This window comes from Nuphar pumila, chromosome 12 (assembly GCF_984573655.1).
Source record: "Nuphar pumila chromosome 12, dmNupPumi1.hap1.1, whole genome shotgun sequence".
Classification (NCBI taxonomy): Eukaryota; Viridiplantae; Streptophyta; class Magnoliopsida; order Nymphaeales; family Nymphaeaceae; genus Nuphar; species Nuphar pumila.
The window spans coordinates 22386695-22398482 of record NC_143260.1 but is presented as its reverse complement, the minus strand read 5'-3'; the positions used below and the strand labels follow the sequence as shown (position 1 = coordinate 22398482).

General features: G+C 41.0%; 1 protein-coding gene across 2 annotated transcripts; it reads right to left on the bottom strand.

The window, feature by feature from the left end:
- Nucleotides 1–1713: 1713 nt before the first annotated feature.
- Nucleotides 1714–10371, bottom strand: LOC149820286 (uncharacterized). 2 transcript variants are annotated; one of them, XM_089982263.1, is made up of 6 exons: nucleotides 9525–10369; nucleotides 8088–8209; nucleotides 5846–6101; nucleotides 4667–5015; nucleotides 3720–3797; nucleotides 1714–2007 (listed from the first exon to the last, which is right to left on the bottom strand). In XM_089982263.1, the coding sequence occupies exons 3-6, from the start codon at nucleotides 6073–6075 to the stop codon at nucleotides 1954–1956; spliced, it is 711 nt and encodes a 236-aa protein (XP_089838389.1). In that variant the 5' UTR covers nucleotides 6076–6101; nucleotides 8088–8209; nucleotides 9525–10369; the 3' UTR covers nucleotides 1714–1953. The 2 variants fall into 2 exon arrangements, with proteins under 2 accessions (XP_089838389.1, XP_089838390.1); XM_089982264.1 differs by lacking the exon at nucleotides 3720–3797 and having other exon boundaries at nucleotides 9525–10371.
- Between the last annotated feature and the right edge of the window lie 1417 nt (nucleotides 10372–11788).

Genomic DNA, 11788 nt, shown 5'->3' with positions numbered 1-11788 from the left:
GAAAACAAAGAACTTGGATACTGCAAGGATGATGTTACAATAGCAATGAAATAAAAAATAACTTATGGGTCATATCTGTTAGAAGAAATGAGAATGAAGAACAGAGAAGATCCCCGGTTAATTAGAGGATCCAGTGAACCCGTTCAGAAATAATCATAATCCATTTTATAATAAATACCAGAAACCCATGAAGCTAAAATATACCCTTCAACCGTTGAACGTGTTCAAGTCACGTGTGATCTTTCTTGGCTACAAACTTCCTTAGAGCCATTGTGTTATGCATGACACTTTGGAATTAATCATTTGTTAAAGATGAGGTAGCAATGTTTTTTAAATTGAAATGTGGGTAATTAATTTCCAAGATCCAATTCTGGTATGCAAAATGGTTCACACCCAGGTTCCTGGAAGGAAATCTGTCACATGTTTTATGATTTGGTAGGAGCTGTCAGTGCACGTCTCCTTGTGGTGGGAAGTTGCAAGGTTCAAACCCCAGTGGTAGGTTTCATAATAACTGGTAGGGGTCTGCCTAACCCCAGCTTGCCTTTAAAAAAAAGTCGACTGAGCAACCATGACAAAGTACTGCCCATTATCTCAGTGCGCAACTTTTTCAAATAATTCATTTTCTAACGTAGACATGCCTACAATATATTTTTTCTGATTTCGGTCGAAATAGCATACTTCCCCCATGTTAACAGATCCACAGGGCAGTTAAATAAATTTCTCATGGATTAAAACATAAAAGTTCATTTTAAAGAAAACACAGCCTTTTAGAAATATAAGGTAAAAAAATGGGTGTATGTAAATTTGCCAAAAGAAAATTGGAAATGATATATATGATATACAGACTTGTTCATGCTCGAAATGATGGGGTTAGAACCACCATCCATCCTCCCGCTACCATGTAAGCAGACCCTGCTGGTCTGACTGAGATGGGCAACTAAGGCTCTTATAAGGAGCAGGTGCTGGAGAGGGGAAGAAGAAAATGGGAGATGAGGCTAGAGTTAACTTAATCCTTGTGATGATGTAGTTGACAATGGTCCATCTCCGCCGCTTCTCCACTCAACAACTTTCTAAACACCCAGGTGGTATATGTCGTAACCACCTCCAATGTGGTAAGCGGGGTCCTGTGCCAAACTGAAGGCCCAGGTTCAAATCCATTTGCCAGATGGTGCTTAAGAGATCACTGGGTATAGTCGGACTAATCCCAGCTTGCATTTAAAAAAAATAAAATTAAACCCTCATTAAATATCATCTCCCCTTCCAACTCGGGATCCCAACAAAGCCTCACTCCAACCAAAATTCCAACAAACATTTTGAACACCAGAATGCCAAATCCAGCAAGGATTTCACAAGGTTGAACATGAGTATGGGCTGAACCCGAACCATTTGAAGCCCTTTCAACAATAGAATGGGATCAGGCGATTGGGGACGTGGGAAGTTTTGACGTCAGAACCATGTTTTGTCAGCTTTGGGTCCCAACGTGAGTATCATTGCACAAATATTTGTGCATTAAGCACTTGCTCATCCTCCATCTTGGGGACAGGCCCTGTCAGTTGTGGGGCCCAAGGTATGATGGAGGGCAATCAGGTGTTTAATGCACAAGTTTTGTGCCATGTGATTGCACCCCATCCGGAATGGGTCCCAACACCTCTTCGGACGACCTTTGATCTCTTTTCTTCTTAAAATACAACGGACATACAGGAAAGGAATAGCTGAGAAAGAGGATATGAAGCTGCTTACAACCAGACTGATTGATTACATTCGCACAGGGTGTGTGATACAGCTCAACAGATTTCGTTCCCACCATTCCTCTCCTCTCTTTTCCTTATAAGAATGGAAGAACAAATATAACCAGAGAAAGAGAACCAGAACCGAAGAAAAAAGATAAAAAGAAAAGCTAAAGAAGGGATGTGAAAAAAGAAGGAAAAAAAAAACGAAGGGAACTGAATCCTTCTAATCCGAATCGCTATCCATACTACCAACCATCGCCTTCAAACCCCTTGGTCTCTGCAAAATGACAAATCAAAATCCGTCAGCAAGCAAAGCTTTAGGCCCACACCATGCTCAGGACCATAAAAAATGACGGTCACCCATTGCATCTCTGGCCAAAGATTCTCTCAGAACTAGGAATGCATACTAGCAGACTTCGAGCCGAGCCTGGGCTGTTCGAACTCAGCTCAGTTCAAAATGACTTTGTCCAAGCTCAGCTCGAGCTCAGAGCCGAGCTTGTCAGGCATTGTCTGAACTCGAATCGGTTAGGAGCTTGAGCCAAGCCCAGCCGAGCTTCAACAAGATATAGTTAAAAAAAAATTGCGGAGGGATCTTTAATGTTAACCAAGTAACTCATCATTAAGCTAAAGCACATCTTTTGACTATTATTACAGAAAAAATTGTATAAATAATAAAAATTCTCAACGAAAAAAAAAACATAAAAGACAAGATTAGAACCAACACTTTTGGAAGAAAGACCAACGCCCTACCCATTGCAGTAACAATGCACTTTGAAATTTATTTGCAAAGATATTATACATGTTGGGTTTAAATTGAACCAAGCCTTATCGAGCCTGTCAAGCCTTATTGGGCTCAACATATCGTTCAAGCTCAGCTTGATAACTCGTCCTAGCTTCATACACCGGTTCAAGCTCGGCTCATTTACAAAGTGGATGAGTCTGAGCCGAGCTTTAACCAAGCCAAGCCCGTGTGCATCCCTACTCGGAACATAAAGGACCAACCGAGACCAAGCATTGACTCAAGCCCAACAATTGGATGGTCAGCCAGAGGAACCAGAAGGTCAATAGCGTTTCAATCAACCAGTGGAGGTCCAGACCCAGACCATCTGTTCTTTGTGTGCTCAGTTCTTACCAAATAAAGAAAATGACGAGTGTGCACACACAGTATCTGAATTTGAAGCCACCACAATGCTGACGCTTCTGCCAAACAGAGATCCCCACTGTGACATGGTAGCAATGCACTGGTGGCTTCACTCTGATTCTTCTAACCACTACATCTCACGATCATAATCTACCGTGCATTTTAATATGGTACACCAACCACCAAACTTGATAACTTTAGGATGGAACAAACCGAGGGGATCCTTTTAGTTCCAGACCATCCATAAGCTTCAACTCAAATCTGTGCCCAGGAACAGCTGAAACCTGGCTGAGTTCCAGCCTCTCGCCCAACAGTTGGGGTGTTTGATACACTGGACAAACGCCAGAGGGTGTCTGGAACTCACCAGTCGTGCACCCATCTGGGTGTGACTGGAGCATCCAGTTCTGACGTATTACAACGCTTGCGCAGGATGCAATTTGCCCCATCCGGGACACGCACCATAGCACATATCAACTGCAGGAAGCGCATAACAGGAGCCGGATTCCCACAGATCAAACACGCCCTTACATGATGAAAATGGCGATCTTCCCAACCCCAACCCAGATTTCACCCAGGATTGTGTACTAAAATTTAAAGACATTGTAACTTGCTGGCTGTAATATCATGAAGCTCCACTGCTAGATTATAGAGCAAGTCCCAACTGGTAGGCCTGCCACATACGCACCAAATGCAAATATTTTGGGAAAAAGAATCCATAAATTATGGTTCAATTGTGCGATTTGGCAGAACACCATTAGAGACCTCGATCCATATTGATGCAAACATTTCCCATTTTTTATTTCATCCGGTCCCCCAGCCATCCCTCTACTGAGATTCCAGCTTTTTACCTTCTTGGAAGTCTTCTTCTCCCTGACCTCATAACGCTCGTGGGTTAGCTCGCACAGCCAAGAACCGGGGCTTACCAACTGCAACAACCAAATCAACAGAGTGGTGAGCCATGGTAAAACAAATGAAAGAAGACGGGGGCAGAAAGTTGAAGTCAGTGGAAACACCTACCACGATACCATCTTGAGGTTTCATGTCAAAGCAAGACTCTCATTCTTCTAATCTAGACTCAGGCAAAACCAATGTTATCGGTACAGGTGAGTATCGGCAGATACTCATATTACGGGCAGAAATACGATACGCTGCAAGCTTGAATCGGCTATTTTTTAATAAATGTAAAATAAAAACCAAAAAATAATTTTTTAAAATTATTTTAATGGTTTTAACACGTGTTACATTATGATTGATACATAATAAATTTTTATTAATTTTAGGCTTCGGCCGATACAGCTGAATCGGTGGACAAACTATTCAGGGCCGACACCGATACGAACAACATTGGGCAAAACCATCCACAAACTATTGCATCAGGATTCAGGTTAGTATTTTAAGTTGGATCTGATTCAGATTTGAAACAAACCCAATCTGATTGTACCTTTTTCTCTTATGCAATCCAGTGTATTACCACATCTATTTCAGATCCGGATTGAACCTTGCCCCAAAAGATCTGAATCCGGATCGGATCCGGAATAGAATGTGACATAATTCACACCGAATCCGATCCGTTTGCACCTGATATTATCTTTATAAAGGGGGCACCCAACAGTCACGTCACGTGGATGGGACATGGAAAATCGGTAATGCTATCGGAAAGATGATTCTTTGGGAGAAACCCACCGCACCAACCACCACAAGACAAATTTAATATTGCAAAATCAACTTTCAACAAGTTGTAAAAAGAAAAAGATGTTGCAACGAAACCACAAAGGGGGAAGAGAGAGAGACTCACGTTTAGGGTTCTCTGAAGGAACTTGGAACGCTTCTTGGGTCGTTGTGGGAGCTTGGAGCCCTTCATTGCCATGAAATCCTCCTCCTTCTCCTTGCTGCTCAAGGAGATAATGAACTTGGGCCACACCATCGGTTGGCTGTTGTGATAGTTTTGATGGCCGTTGCCGTTACTAACGCCGTTGGCCTTGTGGTTGTGGTTGGGCAGCTTTTTCTCGGTTGCCATCGCCTCCGATGAGTTCCTACCATTCCCCACCTTCGTTTGATGATGGTTCTGCCTCTCACCCTTCTCGGGAGAAGATGAATGATCGCTATGAAGGCTTCTCAACCCAAACAAGGATGGCTCTGAGTTCCTGTCAAACCCATAAAGAAGGATGGAGCAAAGACAGCGTCACAGGAAAAACAACAAAAGGAGAGAGAGAGACTTCTCTTGTATACAATACATTTATTTATGGGAATACGCCGCCCAGCCCACGAGGCCTACAGAGAAGCGAGATATAACAAAAAGGCAAGGATCAAACGATTGACCGGATAGGAGGATTTACACATGGGTATTTGAGGGCTAGAGGGGGATCTAAGGAGAAAAGGAACAAAAAAACTTTACTCTTCTGGGTCAATCGAGATTTTTCTTGGCTTTTTACTTAAAAGTAAGCATCAAATTTCATCGAAAAAAAAACGTCCAACGCAAACAAAAAAAGCAACGTACGAAAAGTCTTTATTTAGCCCTCATAAGGAAAAAAAATGAGAGAGAGAGAGCAGTGATTCGAATCGTGAACACGCAGGCTCCACGTCTCAACTTGAGTTGTCGGAACTCTGAATCTGGGAAGCTGGTTCGGAAGGGTAGAAGACAACGAGAATAGAAAAACGCAAACAAGGGAAAAGAAAAAAAAAATAACAAACAAGAATACAACCGGTGAAAATGCAGTTTGGACTACCCCCCTTCTGTACATACTAAAGAAAACAAAGTCGAGCAGTAAACCTGCCAAATTCAACAATAAAAAATTAACGGTAAAATAGGAGACAAAGCTTCTACAGAACCATTCGAATCATTCAACAGATAAGAGAAGGCCCCACCCCGAGTAACCAAAAAAAAAGTCTTGAAAGAAAAAGGGCGAAAAAAGGAAAGCAAACCATTTACAAAAATTAATATGGAGCCCAGCACGAGAGAGAGAGAGATTAATACCTGAGGACACGGTGGGAGGGAGCGGGTTGATGGTGAGCCGATGATGAAAGGAGAGGAAAAGCTTTGTCGTTTGTAACGATGCGTCTATCCACCCTCATCATCGTCCTCTCGTTGGCCTCATCCCTAACATGCACCTTCACGCACCTCAGTCGTTTCCTATTCCCCCACTGCAAGAAATGATCAGGCTCCGGTGGTCTACTCCCTCTGTTATTCTTTGCTTCCTTTTCCATCGCCTTGTACTCTTTTTAAGTTTTCCCTGCTCGAAAAGCATTCAGTAAAAGAGCAGTAAGGGAGAAAATCAGATTTCAAATGTGAAGAAGATAACTCCATATCTCAATTGTGAAGAAGAAACCCCAGCAAAGAAGAGGACCCAAAGAGAGGAACGGGAAATCGGAAAACAGAGACCTCAAAAACATCTCTGGCGTGCACCAAACAAACGATTGGAATTGGAACTTCAATGGAGAAATCACGATGCCTGGACATTTAAACATTATTTTCATTGATATGTGGAGAAATTTTCAACTTTCTGTTTTTTATTTTCTATTCTTATTCAACTTATATAACATCTATCTCAGGAACTGAAATTTTTGTCATATGTTCACATACGTCCAGCATACTAGCACATTAAGTTTTATACCACTCTTTTAGGCTTTCTTTGATCGGTATTGAAGAGGATGATGCTCCCCAAGGCGATGAAACTCTATAAATCTTCTGTTCTCATTTTTAACCTCTACCACTATTTCTCAGCCATCATATCATATGATTTCTTGTATTCTCTTACGAAGCTCAGATTGTAATTTTACCTTTCTTTTTTTGGGAAGTTACGCTTCCCCTCTAATAATTTTGAAACATGTAGATTATTTCTGACATAGGTTTGAAAGAAAATAGCTCTCATATGCAACAACTGGTGTTGAACCATTCCCAACCTTGTAATGTACTCTATCTACCAAGGCAAGATTCTTTTTTTGGATCGGTTTCATATCAAATCCACGCTTGTACATAGAGGACAAATTTCTTTATGGCTTTATGAACTTGGTCCAGGTCGAGTAAGTTGAAAGAGATTGGACGCATCAATAAACCTGTCTTTACTGGGTTTAACAATAATTCTTCACATACTCCCTCTCAGAGAGCAGTATCTGTGAAGCTTCGTAATATTGTTAGACCGACCTTTAAAAAAAAAATTGTTAGACCTGCTGTGTCCATAATAGGCTGCCATGAAGACAGTGAAGAGTGATTAAGCTTTATATACAGAAGAAATGAGAGCGTGTTGTATGCATTTGAACTAAAGCTTGTCAAATTGGATTTCCCAAACAATAAAATTCTTGCATTTGGATATTCAACTTTTATTCTTGTTTCACAAGCTATGAAAAAAAACAGCGTAACCAGGAAGAATAGAATTCCTATCCTTTTCGATAGGAGTTTAGAAACCAGGAATTTGGGTAATTAAAGATTGGAAAACAAATTTCAAATAATGAATCAATAATATCCCAATCACACATAGTCATGGAATGGCATTTCTAGTACCGAAATCTTATACAATCCAAAACCTCTAAATCTGCAACTATTGTTTTGAAAGAAAAATATAACAAACTTTTTTGAAAGTTCCTCGATCACTTTCACATTGCACACATGGCAGAACCATGATGCTCAGCACATCACTTGCAGTTAGCAAATTCCACTGATCAAAAAACACCCAAAAGCACTTGAACCGTGTAAATAGGAAAAGCCTAATGCAGATTATATTACTCAATTATGACTTTCTTGGAAGTATGGACTGAAGAAGGTCTACTAGAAATAAAATGACTGGTGGATCAGCTTTCTCATCTAGACCATTCAACTCTCTACATGAATATCCACCTGACAAGGAATGCATCGGTCAACCTTTCTTTATAAAATGAAAGTATTCAGAGCAACCCTTAACTAGAGAAGAGAAACAATTTATCCTGAATGGTATTTGCTCATAGATGTGAGAAGACAAAACCAAATTTGTGAAATGATCGCCTGACTAACTTTTAATCACCTAAACCGGACAAAACCATCAGAATGGATAAACACAACAAGGTCATCAGAAAAGAGGTGGAACAAAGAGGCAAGAACAGGACAGGGTTTCTCACAGCAGGAAAGGAAAGGAATGGGCCATTGGATTTCGTACAGTTGGAGATCGGCACACAACTAGGTACTAATAGCTGAAAGAAATTGCTTTGATTTGAAAAATTACGGCAAGAAACGTGAACGCGCTTACCTCTATCAATGGCTCTGGTCGTGGCCTTTTAATTCCCACCTTCCTCCAAAACTCGTCTTCAATACCCACAAAAAACTAACGCTTTCTTCAATTGCCACCACAAAATCGCAGGCCGTCCCTTCCTGAAAAAAATCAAGACATTTAGGGATTAAAAACGATGAAATATCTTAAAATCTTTCTCTTAAGGAGAAATCTCCAAAAAAAATCACAAGGATATTCTAGTTGTTTCAAGTACTGCTCTCCTAAAAAGGGACAAGAAAGAAAAATCTATGAAGAAAATAGTCAGGCCTGAGTATGCGATTTTTTCGTCATAGGATAATAGAATCACCGGAAAGCCTTAAAAAACATGGAAAACGTCCGGATTTCCCAAAATCACATCCAAAATTTTCAGGAACAACTGAAAAATCAAGATCCATGCGAAAAGTGTATTACTCCATCTCATTCGAACCATTTGGTCGAATTTGCAGATTTTAACCAGACCATGGAATTGCTCGCTGGAAATGCAAAAGGAAAGTCCTGAATTTTCAAAAACTGATGGAGGAACACACGGTCTAGCATGTGATTCTAAACATCGAATCCGATTTGAAACCATCACCATGCTTTTCTCGGGTTAAAAATACACCAGAAAACAGCTACGGATCTCCAATCCACCAAGAAAAGTCCAAACACTTGAATCAACGAAATATTTGAAATATTCATCGGCCTTCTCAAGCAGAGACTGAAGACCTAGAAATTTTAAGGCTAGAAATATCAAATATTCGTCATCAGAAGAAAAAAAAGGTCATATTTTTTACGGAAAATTTTCCCTAAAAGATTAGGTTGGGCTTAACACAACAAGAGGCCATGAATATGCAAGGAGCGCAAAAATTGATGAAAACAAAAGAAAAGTCAAAATCCAGGCCAAAATCCCAAAAAATATTGAAAAACCAAAGAGCCATGAGAGAACAGAAGCCTTTTCAAAGGACTACGCCAGACTTTAAACAAAAAAGCAAAATTTTTGGTTCCTTTAAACTTGTTTACAAAATCGCCCTCCCAAATCTCAAGAAGCTGACAAAGAAAAATCCTGAAATTTCAACGAGTATTTGCAGATGAAATCATGCTTTTCATATGATTCCAAAGATCAGGTCGATAAGAAAAATCAGGGCACCGGTTTCTTTCCGTATCAAAAAATAACCAAAAGAAAATTTGTCCTCTCGAACACAATCGGAAGAAAAAAAATTGAGATTTGGAAGGTTCTCTTCGAGGGAAAACAGGTCCTGAAGGTTAGGTGAGATTCGATGAAAGAACTCCAAAAACAGACTGAAGATTTTTAGAAAACTCAAAAATCTTCACTGAATGCCAACTCAAAAAACCTGCGGGGCAGGAAAGCACCTTCCTTCCTTGACACGATTCTACAGAGTAGCCAGATTCAGGACGCGAGTGCTTTAATTCTTTTACCTTTTTCTTCTCAATTTCTCCGTCAAAACTCCGGAAACCCCAAAAATCAAGAAGCAGATGCACGCGTTCGAGTTTCCGCCGATCCGTTCATGTAATGTCGAAATCTCAGCGACAACGGACGAGAATATAAACCCACCGTAGAATCCAGAGGCCTCAGAGTCGCCTTGAAAATGCAGGACCTGAGCAGCGGAATCGATATTTTCCGGCGGTTTTTTGGATTTCTGAATCGCGAAATCCCCAAGGAACCAAACGGAGATAGCACGGCGTGCCAATGAGAAAGGAAGGAGGCACAGAGAGAGAGAGAGAGAGAGAGTTTCTCATTTTATTCTTCCCTCTCAAAACAAAAAACACTACCACGACATTCCCATTTTGCCCCCATTCTTTTCCAACTAATGACCCGTTCCACCCCGGTCCTTATCTTTCGTTATACATCCACCGTCGATTGGAAAACAGACGGTCAAGATGCATTTCCCGCTTCGGAAGTCCCCGTGAGCACCCCCAACGCCGCGCAAATCGTCACGGTAAGCATCGTCCGGCCGCACACCGCCGTCTTCCGGCGAGACGGGAAGGGCGTCGTCGAATCGTGTCCCCCTCAGCGGGACCCACCACGTAACGGAGGCCGGAGACCGGTAGATCGCCTCTTTCCCCTCTCCTCCCATCGATGAAGAGGATCGAAGGACAAAAGAAACCCTAGTTTCCTCACGGCAGTTCATCTAGGGTTACCCGTACCGGCCGTTGATCGCCTCCGTCCGTCCTATTTTTCAGGCCGCCGTCCTCTATGGAGAGGAGGCCCCGATCGTCCAACTCCGGGTGGCCCTCCTCTTCCGCTTCCATCTGATCTGGCCGATCCGGCAGCTGCCCAGGGCAGTCTTACTTTTTCTGAATGGGGAAGGGTGTAGCTTGATGAGTAACCGTTACGCTTAGGGCCCAAAGAACAGTCTCGGATAGGTGAGTGCCGCGCTCATATATGGCTCGGATGAAGCGATCATCTGGACCACCAATCCCCGGGACCGCGAAGATGGGGCCAGAGCAGATAAATGAGTGCTGCCCGCTTTTCGTGCTAGGATGGGTCTCATGGGTGTTAATAGGGTTATTAGCAACGTCGTCACATTTTGAACCGGATCGGCTTTCCATCGACTTTCTTAGGAATCGCCTGAATCGGTTTTCTTTTTCTTTCCTAACTTTTTTACGATAATTATCATATTTATTGGCTAATATATATTGTTCAGGCATTAGTTGCTTATTTTAGAATTTACCTATTAGTCATTATTTACCTTATTTTAGATATTTTTTCTTAATTTTTTTGTTTTAACTTTTTATTATTTTCTGAGAGCTTTTTATTCAAAGTATTAAAAAGGCCAATTCGAAACGCTTCCAATTCAATCAGATTCAGACCGATTCGGTTTAGAAACTGGTTCTGACAGCATTGCCTATTAGGTTTCGTCAAAATATGAAAACAGTTAAAAAGAAATTGCTTTTTAGGAAGCCGTTAAGAACATATTGCATAATTATTACTAGAATTACAGTAAAAGTGTCAAACAAATGTTATAGGTCACAAGTGTTAATTGCTGATACGATCACGATATATTGGAAATTGAGGAACTTTCTAGTGTCTCATGAGCGGAGGTTGTCATGTTATGTGAATTTCTCCCGATAAAATTGAGAGAAATTCAATTTGTTGTCAACGTTTGTGCATAGGGCTAGAGATTCACATGAGCCGGGGTTTGAGTCAAGCTTGGGCTGGCTTGGCTCGTGAAAAAAAAAAAAAAAACTGGATGTTCAAGCTCACTTTAATGCCTTTCGGAAAGGGAAGAAAATTACGAACCCATGCCACTTTTAAAGATGACCAATGACTGAGGCATTAAGGCAAGACGTGTTAATGTGACCATATTATGAACAAAAGTAAAATATAATGTTTTTACATAACTATGTGAGCCGAGCTTATTCGAGTTGGACTGCCTATTCAAGCTCGGCTGGGTTTTGGAACCTGAGCCTCAGCTTGGCACAGGACCCCACTTACCACATGGAATACCATTTATATTATAAAAAATACTTAAAAAATAGTTTATCTTTTTTAAAAATAAAAAAATCCATGTCATCATATCTCATTAAATTTTTTTTTTTTTTTTTAACTTTTGAGTCAACTCCGACCATCACCCTTTAATGAAACTTTTTTTTTTTGCTTAAGGCAAATGTCCCATTGGTAGGTCTCTAGTTGTCCAAACTTTTGAGCAATGTTATCATTATTGTCAGCCTGTATCGGC